The sequence below is a fragment of the Alexandromys fortis genome, unplaced genomic scaffold (genome assembly GCF_014885135.2).
Source record: "Alexandromys fortis isolate MF-2015 unplaced genomic scaffold, M_Fortis_MF-2015_v1.1 scaffold_77, whole genome shotgun sequence".
Taxonomy (NCBI): Eukaryota; Metazoa; Chordata; class Mammalia; order Rodentia; family Cricetidae; genus Alexandromys; species Alexandromys fortis.
The window spans coordinates 5,685,877-5,701,604 of NW_026067967.1; the positions used below are offsets into that span (position 1 = coordinate 5,685,877).

General features: G+C 48.2%; 1 protein-coding gene across 9 annotated transcripts in view; it reads left to right on the plus strand.

The window, feature by feature from the left end:
- Positions 1-15,728, plus strand: part of Tenm4 (teneurin transmembrane protein 4) — a 652,091-nt gene that overhangs the window by 489,222 nt on the left and 147,141 nt on the right. For 8 of the 9 annotated variants that reach the window (XM_050154435.1, XM_050154436.1, XM_050154432.1 and 5 more), the window contains 3 exons: positions 3,175-3,345; positions 9,779-9,993; positions 11,489-11,699. In XM_050154435.1, the coding sequence (XP_050010392.1) occupies positions 3,175-3,345; positions 9,779-9,993; positions 11,489-11,699 (597 nt within the window). The remainder of the gene's footprint in view (positions 1-3,174; positions 3,346-9,778; positions 9,994-11,488; positions 11,700-15,728) is intronic. The other variant, XM_050154437.1, reaches the window with a different exon arrangement.

Below are 15,728 nucleotides of genomic sequence, written 5' to 3' on the forward strand. Positions count from 1 at the left end.
AGCACCTTGCCACGTGGCATCCCACTGTTGGTACAGTGCGCTCATCATGGGACCCTTAGGACCTAGTACTGCATTGGCATACCCTCTGACGTGGTGTCTCCCTCACATGCGACACCACAGACATGAAACCCCTCTGACGTGTTGTCTCCCTCACATGCGACACCACAGACATACAGTACCCCTCTGACATGGTGTACACTTCTGACACAGTGCCCCTCTGACATGGTATTCCTCCGACATGGCATACTACTTTGTATAGTGCCCATGGGCATGGTACACTCCTCTGATACAGTACCCCTCTGACACACTACTCAACTGTTTCAGTACTAAAAACACGACAGAACACATTTCCCCCATTTCTCAGATAATACTACTGCGGCTGGGAAGCAACTGTTAGTGTTCAGAACCAGTTTCCTTGCTCTGGTATCATATCACAGAAACCAAAGCAAAGGGTCATTCTCCCTGCTGTCTCCAAAATGCAACCTCCTGGCTAGATCAAGCCTGTGCCTGTCCACTATATGATTTGACCATGACCTGGAGCCACAGAATGTGCTGTGTGAGCCAGATTCTCTGTAGTGTTCTGTGGCTTAAAGGCTGTTGTAGATCTGTTTTCAAGCATCCCGTGGAAGGGTCCTGTGTCTCAGCCTAGGAGACTGATGTCCAGGAAGGGGTGTCTTCATGTGGCCACCTTGTGAAATAGAGCTGATACGAGGCTCAGTGGGTGGAGCCTGGACTCCATAGCAGAGAGACTCAGGTGTGAGTTTTCAGGTCTGGGCAGATGTGGATTCTAGACCACACTCTGCTTCTTCTTGACCATCCAACCTTGCACATTCCCGTCGCTCCCTTCCCTCACTTGGTCGTCTGTAACGTCTGGCTACAAAGATTAGCATTTTGGGGTTGTCGTGAAAGCTAACATATACATTGACTAGTTTTAACACGGTCTCTGGTACACAGTAAAGCTTCTCAATCATTATCTTACAAATACCATGGTTTCAACTAACTTTCTGGTTTTTTTAAATTAATTTGTATTAAGACTTAATATCTGTTTATGTTCTCTTAAGCTGGGTCTAGTAGAGTTGCCATGAGAATCAGACATAGTGTACACAAGTTACCAGACACACACAGTGGGTAATAAGTATAAGTCCGTGGACCTTCCAGCTGTGTGTCCTCTCTGCATTCCTGTAGTCCTCCTTCTCAGCCACCCCCTCCTCTGGGCCCTGACCTTCTGAGTGGACTTCCTAATCCATCTGTCTTCACTGTGTTACTGTAGACTTTGGCTGTCTGAATCGATACTGACTCGCCTGAGTCTGCCACCGAGGACCTTTTAAAAATAGCTTTATCCACGAGATGAAGGGGCACGACCTATAACATGGTGCAGGACCCGGGACGGGAAAGGCCAGCTGCAGGTGTGAAAACCAGAGTGAGCTCCTGAATGCTGAGTGCACACCGCTGGCAGGGCTCAGTCTTGTTTCATTCTGTGGGATGAATTTTAGTTTCAGTTGTGTATGTGTGTGTGCACATGTCTGCATGTGTGTGTGTGTATGTATGTGTGAGTGTGCACACATGCATACTGTGAGTATGGGCACATGCATGCCACAACATTCAAGCAGACTTCAGAGGACAATTTTTAGGGGGTTGGTCTCTCCTCCCACTTCTTTTGGAAGAAACAACAATTTCTTTTGTTGTCTTTGCCACTATGCAGATCATTTTTGGGATCAAACTCAGGTCGTCAGACTTGCGTATCAAGTGTTTTTACCAGTGGAGTCACCTTCATGGCCCTTGCTTTTTGTTTTTGTGGAAGGCGCTCACCAGATGGAGCAGACTGGCTTCCCATCTCTGAGACCTTCCCCTCACCGGCTGCCTCCTCTGCCTCCCCACTGCTGGGGTCCCAGGTGTGCCCCACCATGCCCGTGTCAACAGCGAAGTCTTGATTCCTAAGGTGAAGTTCACACGGCTGTCACACACTGGATTACAAATCTTTGGGGGAATAGTCTTCCCAGCCTTCTCAAGCATGGCATAGTTCAGTGTTCGTTTTCGCTTGCCCCGCAGCCTCTTCTATATGGGTGCACCAGGCTATCTGATAGCCTCTTACTTGGGAAAAATATTGCTTAAAGCAGGGAGACACTCCTAAGGTACACAACGGAAATGTGCGGACAATCACCCTCCCATCATGCCCTGCAGCATCCTCTTTCCTCCCAGGGAGCGCCTCGTGTTAGGACTGCCTTTCATGTTCTTCCGGATATTCTGTACAGTTTAAAGCCAAAAGCAGTGTGTCAACACATTCTTTAGTAGGCTATGGTTTTTCTTCAAAAACAAACAAACAAACAAAGAAAATACATAAAAACTTCCTCGGTCTATTTACGATCTGTGCTGTTGTGTTGTGCGGATAGACCCGACCCAGACTCTTATCAGTGGACCAGTTTATGAAATTTTGCTGTTAAAATTATGCTGTAACGAGTAACCTTGTACGTACATAATTTATTAAATGTGTGAGTATATCCAGAGGAGAATTTTCCACAGTTGGGACCTTGAAATCCCAGGGTAAAAAGTGAATGTATTTTAAGTTTCGTAACTTTTATCACATACCACGAGCAAAGTATGTGGGCGCTTGCTCCCCACCCTCTGCCAACAGAGTCTTCTCAGCCCTTTGTACCTTAGCCAAAGCATATGTGAGAAATGCTATTTCAGAGATGACTTAGATCTCTTTCCCAGGCCTTTACACACAACTAAGAGCCGAAGGCATGTCCCGTTCCCTCACCTGTCTGTTCGTCTCCTATGCCCGTTTTTCTACTGCAGAGTTACACTTTGCTTGTATGTGGATGTTATTTTTCTATTAAGGAAATAACTCTTTGTGATACGAGTTACGCTTCTCCGCTCTAGACTGTCATTTCTCTTTTGAAGAAAAAGGTCAAGACCTATGTAAACTGACTCCCCTCATCCATCCCCAACATCACCAGACTGTGAGCCCCTTGAGGCAAGCCCTAAACCTGGATCATCACCATGTCCCAAGTGCCCCTGCGGGGGCTGGCACTCTAAGCCATCTCTGTCCAGGGGCTGATGTTGAGCTGAGCCTAGCGTCTGTGTTCCCCACATCAGACCCCCTCTCCTTGTGGCTTGGGAGCTCCGTTTCCGCCTCCAGCAGAAAAAGATGACTCTTTTCATTGCTTACCACAGCCATGCACCTGTTTGGCCTAAACTGGCACCTGCAGCCGATGGAGGGGCAGATGTATGAGATCACGGAGGACACAGCCAGCAGTTGGCCTGTGCCAACGGACGTCTCCCTGTATCCCTCGGGGGGCACTGGCTTAGAGAACCCTGACAGGAAAGGCAAAGGAGCCACGGAAGGTAGGGTCGCTGCGTTGTCCGTGTCGTGAGTCCTCTGTGTCTGCCTGTGACTGGAGAAGGCCTCCATCATGCCCACTGTGTGCCTACCTCACGGCTCATGCTTCTTCCATCTTCTGCACTCCATGCTGGCTGTGGTCTACCCGTGTCTTCATCCCAGTTCCCTGTCGGTGTGAGCGCGGAGCGGGGTTCAGAAGGACCCACGGTGCTCTGCTGTATCCCATTCCATGCTTCCCAGGATGCACTGGGGCATTCGCATCGCCAGCTATCCATCTTTGTGTGGGGTCAGGGGAAGCACTTCTGGGTCGCCCTGCGGGACCAAGGGTCATGTGTGGGACATGGCAGGGCCATGTGTTTCAGTGAAAATATTTCAGGTCATCAGCCCCCTCCAGTGACCTGGAATAAGTTACTAGTCCGTCTGGCCAGCTTCCTCATCTGCAGTAGTAGCAATAATTACTGTTTGCTGTGTTTGTACCAAAACTTCTAAGGTCATTTCATTGTACACTTAAACCTCACAGAAGCCCTGTGACGTGGATATAATTAGCTATGTCCATTCTAGGTATAAACACAGATGATCCCATGAAGTGACTTGACCCACAGAGTGTCAGCATGGAGTATATAAACTCAGGCCTGAGACCCAAGGTCTCTCCCTCCCTCCATGAGTGTCCCCACCTGACTGCCCCCCACCCTGGTTACAGGACCTCAGAGATGATATGGATGTGAAATTCTGTTCTCCATTAAGACAAAGATATTTCTATCCATAACAGAAATGGTGGTGACACGTTGGGTTTGGCATTCTTGAGGGGGGTCACAGATCCATATTTTAAATTCCTCAAGGGTCTTGATAACAGCTCCTTGATACAACTTCCTTCACGGTCAGCCAGGAGTGGCTCAGGCTTAGCATGACCACGAAGATGTGTAGGCTCACAGGCCAGCCCGATTGTCCTTCAGTCCAGCGGCCTTCCCTTCCCCCGCCTCTGCTGCACTCTGCGATGTAGCTCTCCTCTTCCCCAGTGGGCACAGCTGCCCTGTCTCTTACCTTTACAGCTCAGACCAGGTGTTCTCTTGCCTCACTTGATCCTGGGGTCATCCCTTTTGTGGGTCTCTGTGTCCTTTCAAAGATTTGGCTTCCAGCCATCCATTTGGTTAAAACGATAACCCGGCACTTGCTCGAAGTACCTCTTCACAACCTCTAATGACGACCCTGAAGTTCAAAGTTAGCTGCTGACTTACGGAGCTATGTGAGGAGAGGAGACTTCTGAAAGAATCAAATCCAATTGCTTACCCACTCTTTAGAGAGGAAAGGCCAGGCAGTACCCAAACCACTGAATAACGTCTGCCGCTTTGCTCAGTGGCAGGGTAGGGAAGGAGTTAGCGGGCATGGGACCAGTAGAGTAGTCCGTGTGACGTAAGGAGACACTATGATGTACGCTTAATAATGTCCCCCGAGCCAGGCATTCTAGGCTTCACTCCCCCACCCCTTCAGAAAACTCTGGGCCGTAGGTGACTTATAGCGTGCAGTGTAACTTGCAAGCCCTACAGGTGAGATTCCTCAAAGACTCATCACAGGAATCTTTTGAACCAAGGGGGCACTGTCCATGGTCCTGCCGGTGGCTTGAGCCGCGAATACCAGTTTATACTGTCCAGTGCCACAGGCGAAGACACCCCTAAAGGGACAATTGTCTTTAGATTAAGCCTGTGGAAGCACACTTCAAGTGTCTCTACCCATCATGGAGTTTGCACAGGGTCTTCTGTTGTACAGTGCAGTTTCTTCCCACCGTGATCTCCAACAGACATTCCTTCAGCGGGAATTAAATCTATCTGAAATCTCCAGCGCTAATGAAATTAGTCTGTGGGCTGTTTGGGTTCTCTTTAGTTTTTCCGGAGAAGCAGGAGGTGTAGATAAGAGGCAACCTAAAATTGCACTGCCTTATTGGCTTATTTTAATTGGAGGATTTTTGCTTAAAGGGATTATCTGTCATTACCGATGCAAATGGAAATCCTGTTTATAAACCCATCAGACGCAGGGCAGTACTGGAAAACAGTCAGCAGCAAGAGCAATTATGGTGAGAAACGACACGTGTGCCTGAAAAGCAGAGGGAAAGCTTCCTATAGTCTGTGGGAGACCACATGGTTCTTCCCCACCCCACCCCAGCCAAACCAAGTCTACTCGGCTTCTGTTTTTAATCGTGATGATAAACCTCTGCTTCCTTAGACTTTATCTCAATCATGAAAATGTCAACTGTACCAGGAGGGCACATTTCTGGTCCCTTCTGATGGTATCAGGGAAAAGAATCCATTACAGAGTTGAGATTAGCATCTCTGCTCCGTGCTGGCGGGAGGAGCAGTATCAGGTGATTGAAAGGGGCTGAGTGTACCCTGGAGCCACCTAGTCCAAGATGTGGTGCTCAACCCAACCTTTCATTTGTTCTGTGAGCTTACACTAGTTACCTCATCCGTCTGGCCTTGGTTCTCTTGCCTGTAGAACAAGGGTGATGATGGCTCTTCTCAGAGCCCAGCGGGGGGAGCCACTCATCCAGAGTGGTCATCAGTTCAGCTGGTGTCCCTCATCGTGTCCACCTAGTCTGGGACCATTCCACGTCAGACACGAAGATCCTAGAGATATATACCAATTAACGTTTCCCCTCACGGGTCCTCCTAAGGTTTGGAGGATTTAAAAAATATTTTTGAAGTATATCTTTTTAATTATATAAATTAAATATACAATAATCCCAGTATTGTGTTTGTCATGTCTGGGAGAATAACATCAAAGGATAATTTTGTATTTTTGTATTTTCAAAGTGGTTGTAACCATTTCAGGGTCATCATGGGACAGAAGCCAAATGTAGCAGCTTCCCGAAGCGAGACTGTAAGACCTTGTGTCTGCATCAATGGGGGAGGGGGAGTCACTGAATAAACAAGCACTTCTGACAGTTGACTCTGTGGGCTATGGATGCCTTCTCTTTGCAATGGAATAAAAATTGCTCATCAGTCTGAACCATGCAAATTGCTGCACACGGGCTCAGCTGGGCTCTCCAAAATGGAACAGCTTATTCTGATACCCAAAGAAATTTCAAACAGTTGCTAAGGAAACTAAGGGATTCTTTGTGCAGTCTATTGCATTGAGAAGAATTTAAAAAAAAAAATAGGTGGGACGATTGTTAGTTGATTGGAGCTTCAGAGCCTGAACAGATGGGGTCTCTGGTCAGGAGAGCAGAGCCTGACTGGGAAGTAGGGATGTCCAGTTCTCTGAAGCCGGCCACGTTTGGTGGAGCTATCCGTCCATTTCAGCAGATCGTAGAGAGATTTCTTTGACGACATGATTGCATATTTGCACAGCATTGCTCTAGGAAGCCCGAATCTCTTTAAATTTACAAAGAAAAAGCCGGTTATCAGTGGAATCTGTGCTGTGACACAGATTTCTCCGGAGGGGTAAGGACTAAGCTAAGCTGCTCGCGCCACGCGGTAAGGCCTGGAGACACCTAGTCGTGGCACAGCACGCTTCTCAAGACTGTCCCCAGAACCCGGCTACTCCAAGGCCTGTTTACAGATTTCTAATTAGTCAAAATGATCAACTCTCAGACCCTGGCATACCACAGAGCTCTTAAGTGGACCTAGGACCGAGCTGGTGAAGGCTTGGCATTCACACCGGGAACCCCGAAACACCAGGAGTGGCTGCTCTTGGAGAGGGTCAGTGCACCCCATCACCGCTGAGAGTGTCCCTCCAGATACTTAATTCATCACTCATTCACTGACTCCTCAGAGGAGCCACATCCGAAGAGGTGAAGAGCCTTGTCAAGTGACTTCATCCACAGCTGGCTTCTCAAGCATTCAGAGCATTGGCGAAGAGATGTTCTTAGCGCCATGAGAATCAACAGAACTAATGGAAATGAAGGCACTTGACACAGCCGGAACTCATTAACCTCTGCCTTCACTACTATTTCTTCTCCTAATATCCGCCACCTTACAGAATACACACGAAGAGGCGGACTTCATACACAGAGCGTTTCCCCTCGCCTATCCGCTAGCCTCTTCCCTGCTCTTCACGCCACTGCTTTGCAGGGGACGTTTTACGTTCGAGTGTTTGTGCTTTGTGCTCAGAATTAAAGACAAGAAATCCTACGATCTGAACAGTTGAAGGCAGGATGGGCTTTTCGTAAGGCGAGAAGGAAGGGTTTTTGTTTGTTTGTTGCCCTTCCAGCCCCAGCCCAGCCCTGGCAATCTTGGGCATCTTTCCCATGAGCTAAAGGTGGTAACAGCTGTACACTCTCTCCTCCCAACCAGCAGTCCACACCACCAGTTGGTCCAGTGTGCAGACAGCATCTCCTTCCCACCTGGCCCACATCCTTGCACTTCTAGAAAGTGTAACTAAAGAAAAATCCCCTTTCTGTCATTTTGGGGAAAGAACCGCAGAGCCCTGCCTAAGGATCCAACCTGAGGTTCGGAGGGTGTCTCTGGACCCACCCTGAACCATAAGGCCATCTCCTATGCTATGCTCTCCTCTTTGCTAGGGAGAAAAGGAACCTGGCTGACTAAAACAAAGGGACAGTTTTTCATTATTTATTCTGAGACATGAGAACATCAGAGTGCAGGCAGCTCCCAGGTCCCTGGGCCCCAACTCCTCCATACTCTTAGAGGAAACAGGCCCTCAGCTACGGGTCTCCTGCTTCTCTCTCAGCCCCTCCTAGGAGGGAAAGGTTCAGAATGCACCCTGCTTTTGTTTCATATGCCCCCTTAGTTCTGCCTCCTGGGAGAACTTAAAGCTGAGAGTGTAGAGCTTTCTACCTGCACGATAAAAAGGGTTACAGTCCTGGGAGCCCGCTGATCAGATGGAGAAGAATGTGAATAATTATCTCCCATCTCAATGCTTTGTGAATTGGGCTCCTGCCTTTGAAGTTTCATGACTCACAATGTGGAGGTTTGTGTGTCTTCGTTTTCAAGGTAAAAGTCTAGGGTATGCACGCTCCTTCCGTAGGAATTAAATGCGAATTCTTCCCTGTGTTAAGGGTAGAATAGCCACGGTACTTTCATAGAGAACGTGCATCTTAACTTTCTTTTTGTTGGCACATTTTTAATTAAAATAACATTTAACGGTTTGAAGTTAAAAACCTGATGTTTCTGCCTAGGAGTTTATAAGGGAATGATAACATATGGAGAAGTTTAACATCTAAATTGAATTTTATTATTTAAAACAGTAAAATATTTTATGGCCGCAACAATGCCCTGCCAAGCTCCATTTCAGCATCAAATGTGCTTTGTAAGGAGTATTACAAAGCTGGGGGTGGGGCGACATGATAGTTTCTTCCCTCCGAATGCTTTTCATAAAACATTCCACAGACATGTTTCCTTTGCAAATGATTCTTGTTGTCTCCCAAGGTCTTTGAGCATCTCTAACCACACGAAAGCCTTAGGACCAGGATGCCTAGGGAGGGTTACTACTGACAAACACAGTGGAGCCTGTTGGCTTGATTTGGGATTTTCAGGATCCTAAGGGTGGTCTTCCCAATGTTCCTGCCCCCTCCACTCAAGGGCAGGAAGTTAGGGCTTAGCTCACTCACATCTAGGGTGTTTACTCTGAAGAGGAAGCTGGGGAGGTAGCATTCCTTTCCAGGATTTGTCACCCCCAGAAAGCAGTCACTGCTGCTTGGCCATAGAAGTAAGCAGAGGATCTCACTGGTGAATGTCTTCCGCCCCTTGTGGTACAGGGCTGAGGGATGGGTTGAATTTCTCTAAGTATGCTATAGATTTCATTCTTGATAAATTCCTTTAACAATTTTAACACACATACACACACACACACACACACACACCAAAATACAAAAGCCCTTTCAGACGTTTCCTGCCTTCTTAAGAACCTTCTTCTCCATCTTTGTCAGTTCATAGCCCTGTTCCAAACCCAACCCCCCAACTCACATATGTAGCCCTAGGCTGTGGCTTCCAATTTCCACATCCACATAAAATACCTCCCTCTACTCCCATCATGCCTCCCACTGTAGGGTTGGAAATTGAATGACAACAACTCATACCCTCTGTCCTTTTTGGCTTGCCATACAGCTTTTACACACACACAGTCACACACACACACACACACACACAATCACAAAGCTATTCTCATGTGACCACCAGTGATTATTTTTAGGATCAAAATATATCTTAACAAGCTGTGGCATTACACAGTAAACAGATGGTCCTTTGGGAGGGACCCATACTGCTTTGAAAGAATGAATATTTTTAGCAGAACAATTTGAGCATCACTGGGGGAAAATATTCTAGACTATCTTACTCCTGTGGAGGAGGGGGAGGGGGCAGAGAGCCAGACGCAGACCTCTGCCGGGGCAAGAGACAGAGCAGAGTCCTGGATGTGGGGGACACTGGTTCCTTGTCCCGTGTGGCTAACCAGAGGGCTTTTTGTCTTCCCTTCCCCGTGTCTTGGTAGGAAAGCCAAGTAGTTTATTTCCAGAGGACAGCTTCATAGACTCTGGAGAGATCGATGTGGGGAGACGGGCTTCCCAGAAGATTCCGCCCGGGACGTTCTGGAGGTCTCAAGTGTTCATCGACCACCCCGTTCACCTCAAGTTCAACGTGTCCTTGGGGAAGGCAGCTCTAGTGGGCATTTACGGCAGAAAAGGCCTCCCTCCTTCCCATACTCAGGTAACTGGACCCCACACAGCGACGGACCTCACAGGAGCCAGCTCAGATCCTAACCCGGGGCAGAAACCCTGCAGGGTTCTAAAGCCGGAAGGAAACTTCATGTTATCTAACAGGGCACTCATCCGTTTGCCTCACTTGCCTTCCAGAAGAGTGAATTAACTCTCGGGAGCTTTTCCAGAGAATTCTAGGCTACCTCTCAGCTGCCTTTCTGCCCTCGCCCTGTCTCCTAAGTTACAGGACCCAGACAGTGTGACCTAGAGAAGAAGCCCCACGCTGAGTGTGAGTCCTCTTGCCATTGGTGATGCAAGCGTGGACTCATGGTTCATCCTCTCTAAAGTGGGGAGTACCGCCCTACAGAATTCATAGAGCACTTAGCATGGGACCTGGCTCCAAGCAGACAGTACCTTCCCTGCCTCTAGCATCCCCTCTCTTCAGGATTGCTCCTTCGTTTGCACACATGTACCAGAAATAAAGATAACGGCCAATTGGCTGGGGGTATAGTTTAGGAAAAGGACTTGCGCTTAGCATGAGGGACCCTGGATTCAGTCTCTGACATCCAAAGAGAGGAAGAGGGGAGGAAAGGAAAGAAATAGGAAGAGGAGGAGTCATGAGTCAGGGAGAACAGAGGCCTGTGTAACCTCCACACACACGCACAACACACACTAGCTTTGGCGTCCAAATAATCAAAACCATAACCATCCGTCATGCATCGCAGGGCCACAGGCAGTCATCTCAGCTCCAGTGTTCGGTTTAGCACTGTAGTCCATGATCAGATCACAGAGCAGTAGATGAGCCTGGGCCCTGGTGACCACAGAACCACCGCGCGGTCCTGAACTTCACAGCTTCAGTTTGTGTGAGACAAATGTCTTCCAATACTAAACCTAACTAGGGAGCTGCTTGGGGATGCTTCCTAGTGAGGCAGCAGGGCTTAACCCCCCTCTCCCCGCCGGATGGTCATACTGCGTGATGGACTTCTCTGGAGTCTCAAACCAGCAGTCCTGGATCAATCAGCCCTCGCGTTTCACACAGCATGTAATCACTGATGGAAGTCTGAGCTAAACCAACCTAGCTCATGACTAACCCAACCCCACTACATTTACGGTCCCCCTCCAAGCCCCTAAGATTACCATCCACACTTGCAGGAACCTCCAATGATCGCCAAGTGTCTGGGTTTCTACTGAGGAACCTGCCACTGAAGAAAATGTAGCCATCTGTGTGTGTGTGTGTGTGTGTGTGTGTGTGTGTGTGTGTGTGTCAGGACTTGCATGTCCCCAGATGACAACAAAAGAAGGCAATAATCGTTAGTGATACCACACTCACAAAAGACTTAGAATATTTCCGTGAAGACGCTAGATCTGGGGAGGACTTGATTGATCTGCTCTCCCGGCTCCCCTTTCTGACTCCTCCCCTTCCAGAGTCCCTGGGAGACTTCCCCCATGGAGCTTGGCGGTTGGGATGTCAGTCTGTCGCTAACATTACTCTCTTCGTTCTTTAGTTTGACTTTGTGGAGCTACTGGATGGACGAAGGCTCCTAACCCAGGAGGCAAGGAGCCTGGAGGGTCCCCAGCGCCAGTCACGGGGTGCTGTCCCCCCAGCCAGCCATGAGACCGGTTTCATCCAGTACCTGGATTCGGGGATCTGGCACCTGGCCTTTTACAACGATGGGAAGGAATCTGAAGTGGTTTCCTTTCTCACCACCACCATTGGTAAGCAGATATACCCCCCGTGGCGTCTTTGAACAAGAGGAAGGTTGTGGATTCCGGAGTTGGTGCTGGCAAGGTATCAGAACTGAGTATGTCTTGCCCAGAACTGTAGCCGCCGCTGTGAGCGTGGTACAAAGTCATCCCAAGTGGACTTGCAGGGCAAGGGTGGTGTGTGGAGCACTGCTCAAGAACTGTGAGGCCGAACTGGTGTTGAGATAGGAATTCTGGGTGGCAAGGCACAGAGGACACAGCTCCCCTCCACCTAAGCCTCACCTCATTCAGCTCGCTGATTTGCCTGGCTTGTTTGGGGTCTGTCTTTTACTTCTGAAATCAACAAATGCTGAGAGATGAGACCAGAAGGAAAGCGCTGGGAGAGAGTGTCAACTGCAGAGGGAACAAGTGGGCAAGTGGTCTGCGCTTGCTCTTGGGGTTCCACTGAGAATAGAGATGGCCTGTTCTCTGACATAGAGTGACTTTGAACCATTGTCCCTGTGCCTCGTAGTAGCAAAGGGCCTTGGCCACCTCCACAGTCCACAGGCGTGTAGGTAGCCCGGATCCCTGTTAAAGAGACATTCTCGTCTTTGCCAGTATGTTCCATCTGATAGATTTTTGTATCCTCCTTAGGCGGCCACAGTAATGCAAACAGATAGTCTGAGTTTTCCACGTCAGAATTTTCCTGGGCTTCTGTTGGAAGCATTAGGATGCAGTCTTAATATAAACATCCTTGAAGGCAAGCTCAGCCAGAACACAGACCAGAAGCCCTGGAAGGGCCCGTTGTCTAGTGAATGCGTTAGGGTGTCCCTGAAAGGTCTTGGTCGTTGGCTGGGCGTCTCTCTGACAAGGAAGATATCTCAGCTTGTTGCTAGGTCACCAACATTCTTCAAAGACCCCCCTTCTCACTCCTGATCAGCGAGAGTCGCTTTCAGCCCGTTCCCCTCAGATTTGCAGTTTTGCCCTCAGTACTGAGGCGGAGCGAGCCTTTCTGTTAATGGAGCATGGTTAAAAAGCCGCTGCTACACATTCGGCCTTAACATTTTGCCGTGATGGCAAAGATGGTGTTGATGAAGAAGTCCCTCTGGGTTGTCCCTGGCTGGAGGAGTAGTCTGTCTCCACGATGCACATGGAGTCTCCGTGGGCAGTGCCTCCTGGTTGGTAGGGAATAAGCAGGAGCGTGGTCGTTTCTCTGCCCAGGACCCTCAGCAGCCCTGGTCTTGGCAGTTGCGATGATGTTGGTGGCTTCCCTCTTGCGCCGTTTCTCGTGTGATGTGTTGGGAAGCAGGTTTAGTCTAGAAGCTCTGCCATGAACTTGACTTTTAACATCGTACAGATCTCTTACCCTTTCCCGTCTTGGTTTCTGAGGATTCTGGATCCTAAGCTGTATCCTAGTAACTGTCGATCACATGGAAGGCAACAGGGAAGTTCACAGTCTCTGCCATTCGAAGCTGGACTCTGGCCACACCAACATCTAAACTGTCACTTCCTGGCTTCTGCTAGACAGTGGTCACTACATGTTTTCTTTCTTGATATGGTGGCTTTGACTTAGGGACATAATTCTCATGTCCCATGGTGTCTGAGCTCTCTGGTCCATCACTCTGACTCCTCCTAGGCACAGCTGACAAGGAGACACATGGTATTGGGCTTACACAGGACTGGGAGCATTTACAGTCAGATCTCTGTTTTAATAATTGAGTATAAATATGAAAGTTTGTTCATTTAAATCCCTAAAGAAAGCCATTTTTAATTAGGATATGTATCTTAAACCATCAAGGAAATAGTGGGATTGCCCCTTTGCCCACCTTTGACTTGTCAAAGCTTACTAACCTGCTTTGTTATAATTAAGACATGGTCTTGCTTTTTACCTGGTTCCTCTCTCTTGTCTAGATGATGAAAATCGTTTCTTAACCCCTTCATGTATATCAGAGCCAATAGCCAGTCGTGCTTCTATACATCAATGCATTGACCTACCCAGGGGTCTAGATACCGAGGGGTCTGGATAAGATGCAGAAGCTGCCCCAGCAGGCCGAGCAGCGGTCCCCAGTGAGTCTGGTTGTTGTGCATGTTTTGAACAGCAAGGCGTTTGGTCACCGTCCTTCTCAAATGGACTAAGGAATCACCAGGCAGGTTCAGATTCCTGGTCCTTTCTTCAGCAATTCTGACTCCGTGGGCAGATGGGAGCCCCCATGTGCTTCCTATCAGCAAAGCTCCCAAACACCCCACAAAAACCGATTCCTGGTCCTTCTTTCTCTCGTGACTGCCTGTTGCTTCTGTGATTGTCAGTGGTAGGTCTCTCCTTTTCTGTCAGAAAAAAGAGTGTTTCAGGCAGTTTGCAGTTCCTGTTGTAGGGATTAGTAAAGCCTGCCTGGTGCCTGTGGGGTAGAGGGAAGGGGTTAGGGTGCTCTGTCCCTCCCCCTTTCTCCTTCCGTTTTTTCTCACTGTCTTTCTGACCTGTCCTCCTCCCTTCAAGCTACAACAATTGTTTAATGAACACTGTTTTTTTAATCCTTTAATACAAAAAACAGACAGATTCTGACGCCGCTATTAATCCCTCTTTCCCGAGAGTCCCCGGCATTGAGTCTCAGCTGTCTGTGATCGTTACCTGTGAACTGTGAGCTGTAATTTGTCTTGGCAGGTTAATTAAAAGTTTAGGTCTTGCTTTAGCAAAGTCATTATGGTCCCAATATACTATTATAACTCTCGGGTTTGCTTAACACACAAATTGGAATCTGACCCTCCTTTCGTTACATGCTGAAACACAGATCGGGAAGTCAAGAAGACCTGGGATGTCAGAATTCTGTGTATTTATGTCTGCTTACAATTAAGTAACTGGAGAAATAATTGTGTTTAACAAATGGCTGCATTGTGTACGACTTTGCTTTTCCCTCCATTTAATGCAATCCAGCTGATGACTCTAAATTAAATGAGTTTATCTTTTGCCTTGAAAAAAAAATATCTAAAAGCACTTTCCAGACTGGCTCTACAAATGTTTCCACACAGAGAACTGATGTTGACAGAGCTCTCACTGAACTGGATCTATGCCATGCACGTGCATGTGTGCACACATGCACACACACACACACACACATGTGCACACTCCCCCACTGAAACAAAGCTGGTTTTAGACTAAAATATGGCTTTCTGTTTTCAGAAGCAGCTGTCTTCCCCTGGCATGGGGAGATTTAGAATCAGGGGGCACATTTTCTACCCATGACTCCCCTACGGGGGGTGGTCGTCTCACAGAATCCCACTGGGTAGGCAGATCCCACCAGCGAAAGTCTAACTCAGCTCTCGAAGTTCGCGAAGGATTTTTACCATTCTTTAAGACTTACAGTAACTTCCCGAGGAAAGCCCCCTCCCCGCTGTAAATAAGAAAGCTGAGGTCCGGGGTTGCTGCCAGAAAAGCTGGGTGGGATTTCACATCGGCCTCGCTGCAGCACTGGGGGTTTCCTTATGGTAAGCACATCGCCTCCTCACCTGGCTCAGCCCCCTGTGAGTTTTCGTGTTTCATTGGCTTTCTGCATATTCATTGGTTAATAGATTCGTCAGATATTTAAAGAATGTCCAGCATGGGTCAGAGACCACGCTTTGCTCTTGTGTAATTTATAACAGCCTTGGGAAAGAGGTGTGTGTGTGTGTGTGTGTGTGTGTGTGTGTGTGTGCATGCTCACACACACGCATGAGGGAGTATACACACCAAAGGATAATATTGGACGTTGTCCCTCAGGTGCTGTTCGCTATTTTTGCTTTTTAGAGAGAGCGCGTATCTCCTCCTGTGCCGGAACTCACTTTGGATTAGTATAATTGGTCGTCAAGCCCCAGCACTGGGCTTTCGTGTACCGCTACACCCAAGCCTTCTGATGCAGGTTCTGGGAGTTGAACTCAGGCCTTGATTCTTGCAAGGTAGACATTTTACTCACTGATATGTCTCTCTAACTTTAAGAGAGATAGCTTAACTCTAATTTAACTTAACAGGTGAAGGGGCTGAGGTTCGGCATGTTTAGACGGCTTGCCCAAAATTAAAGGCGAAGCAAGAAT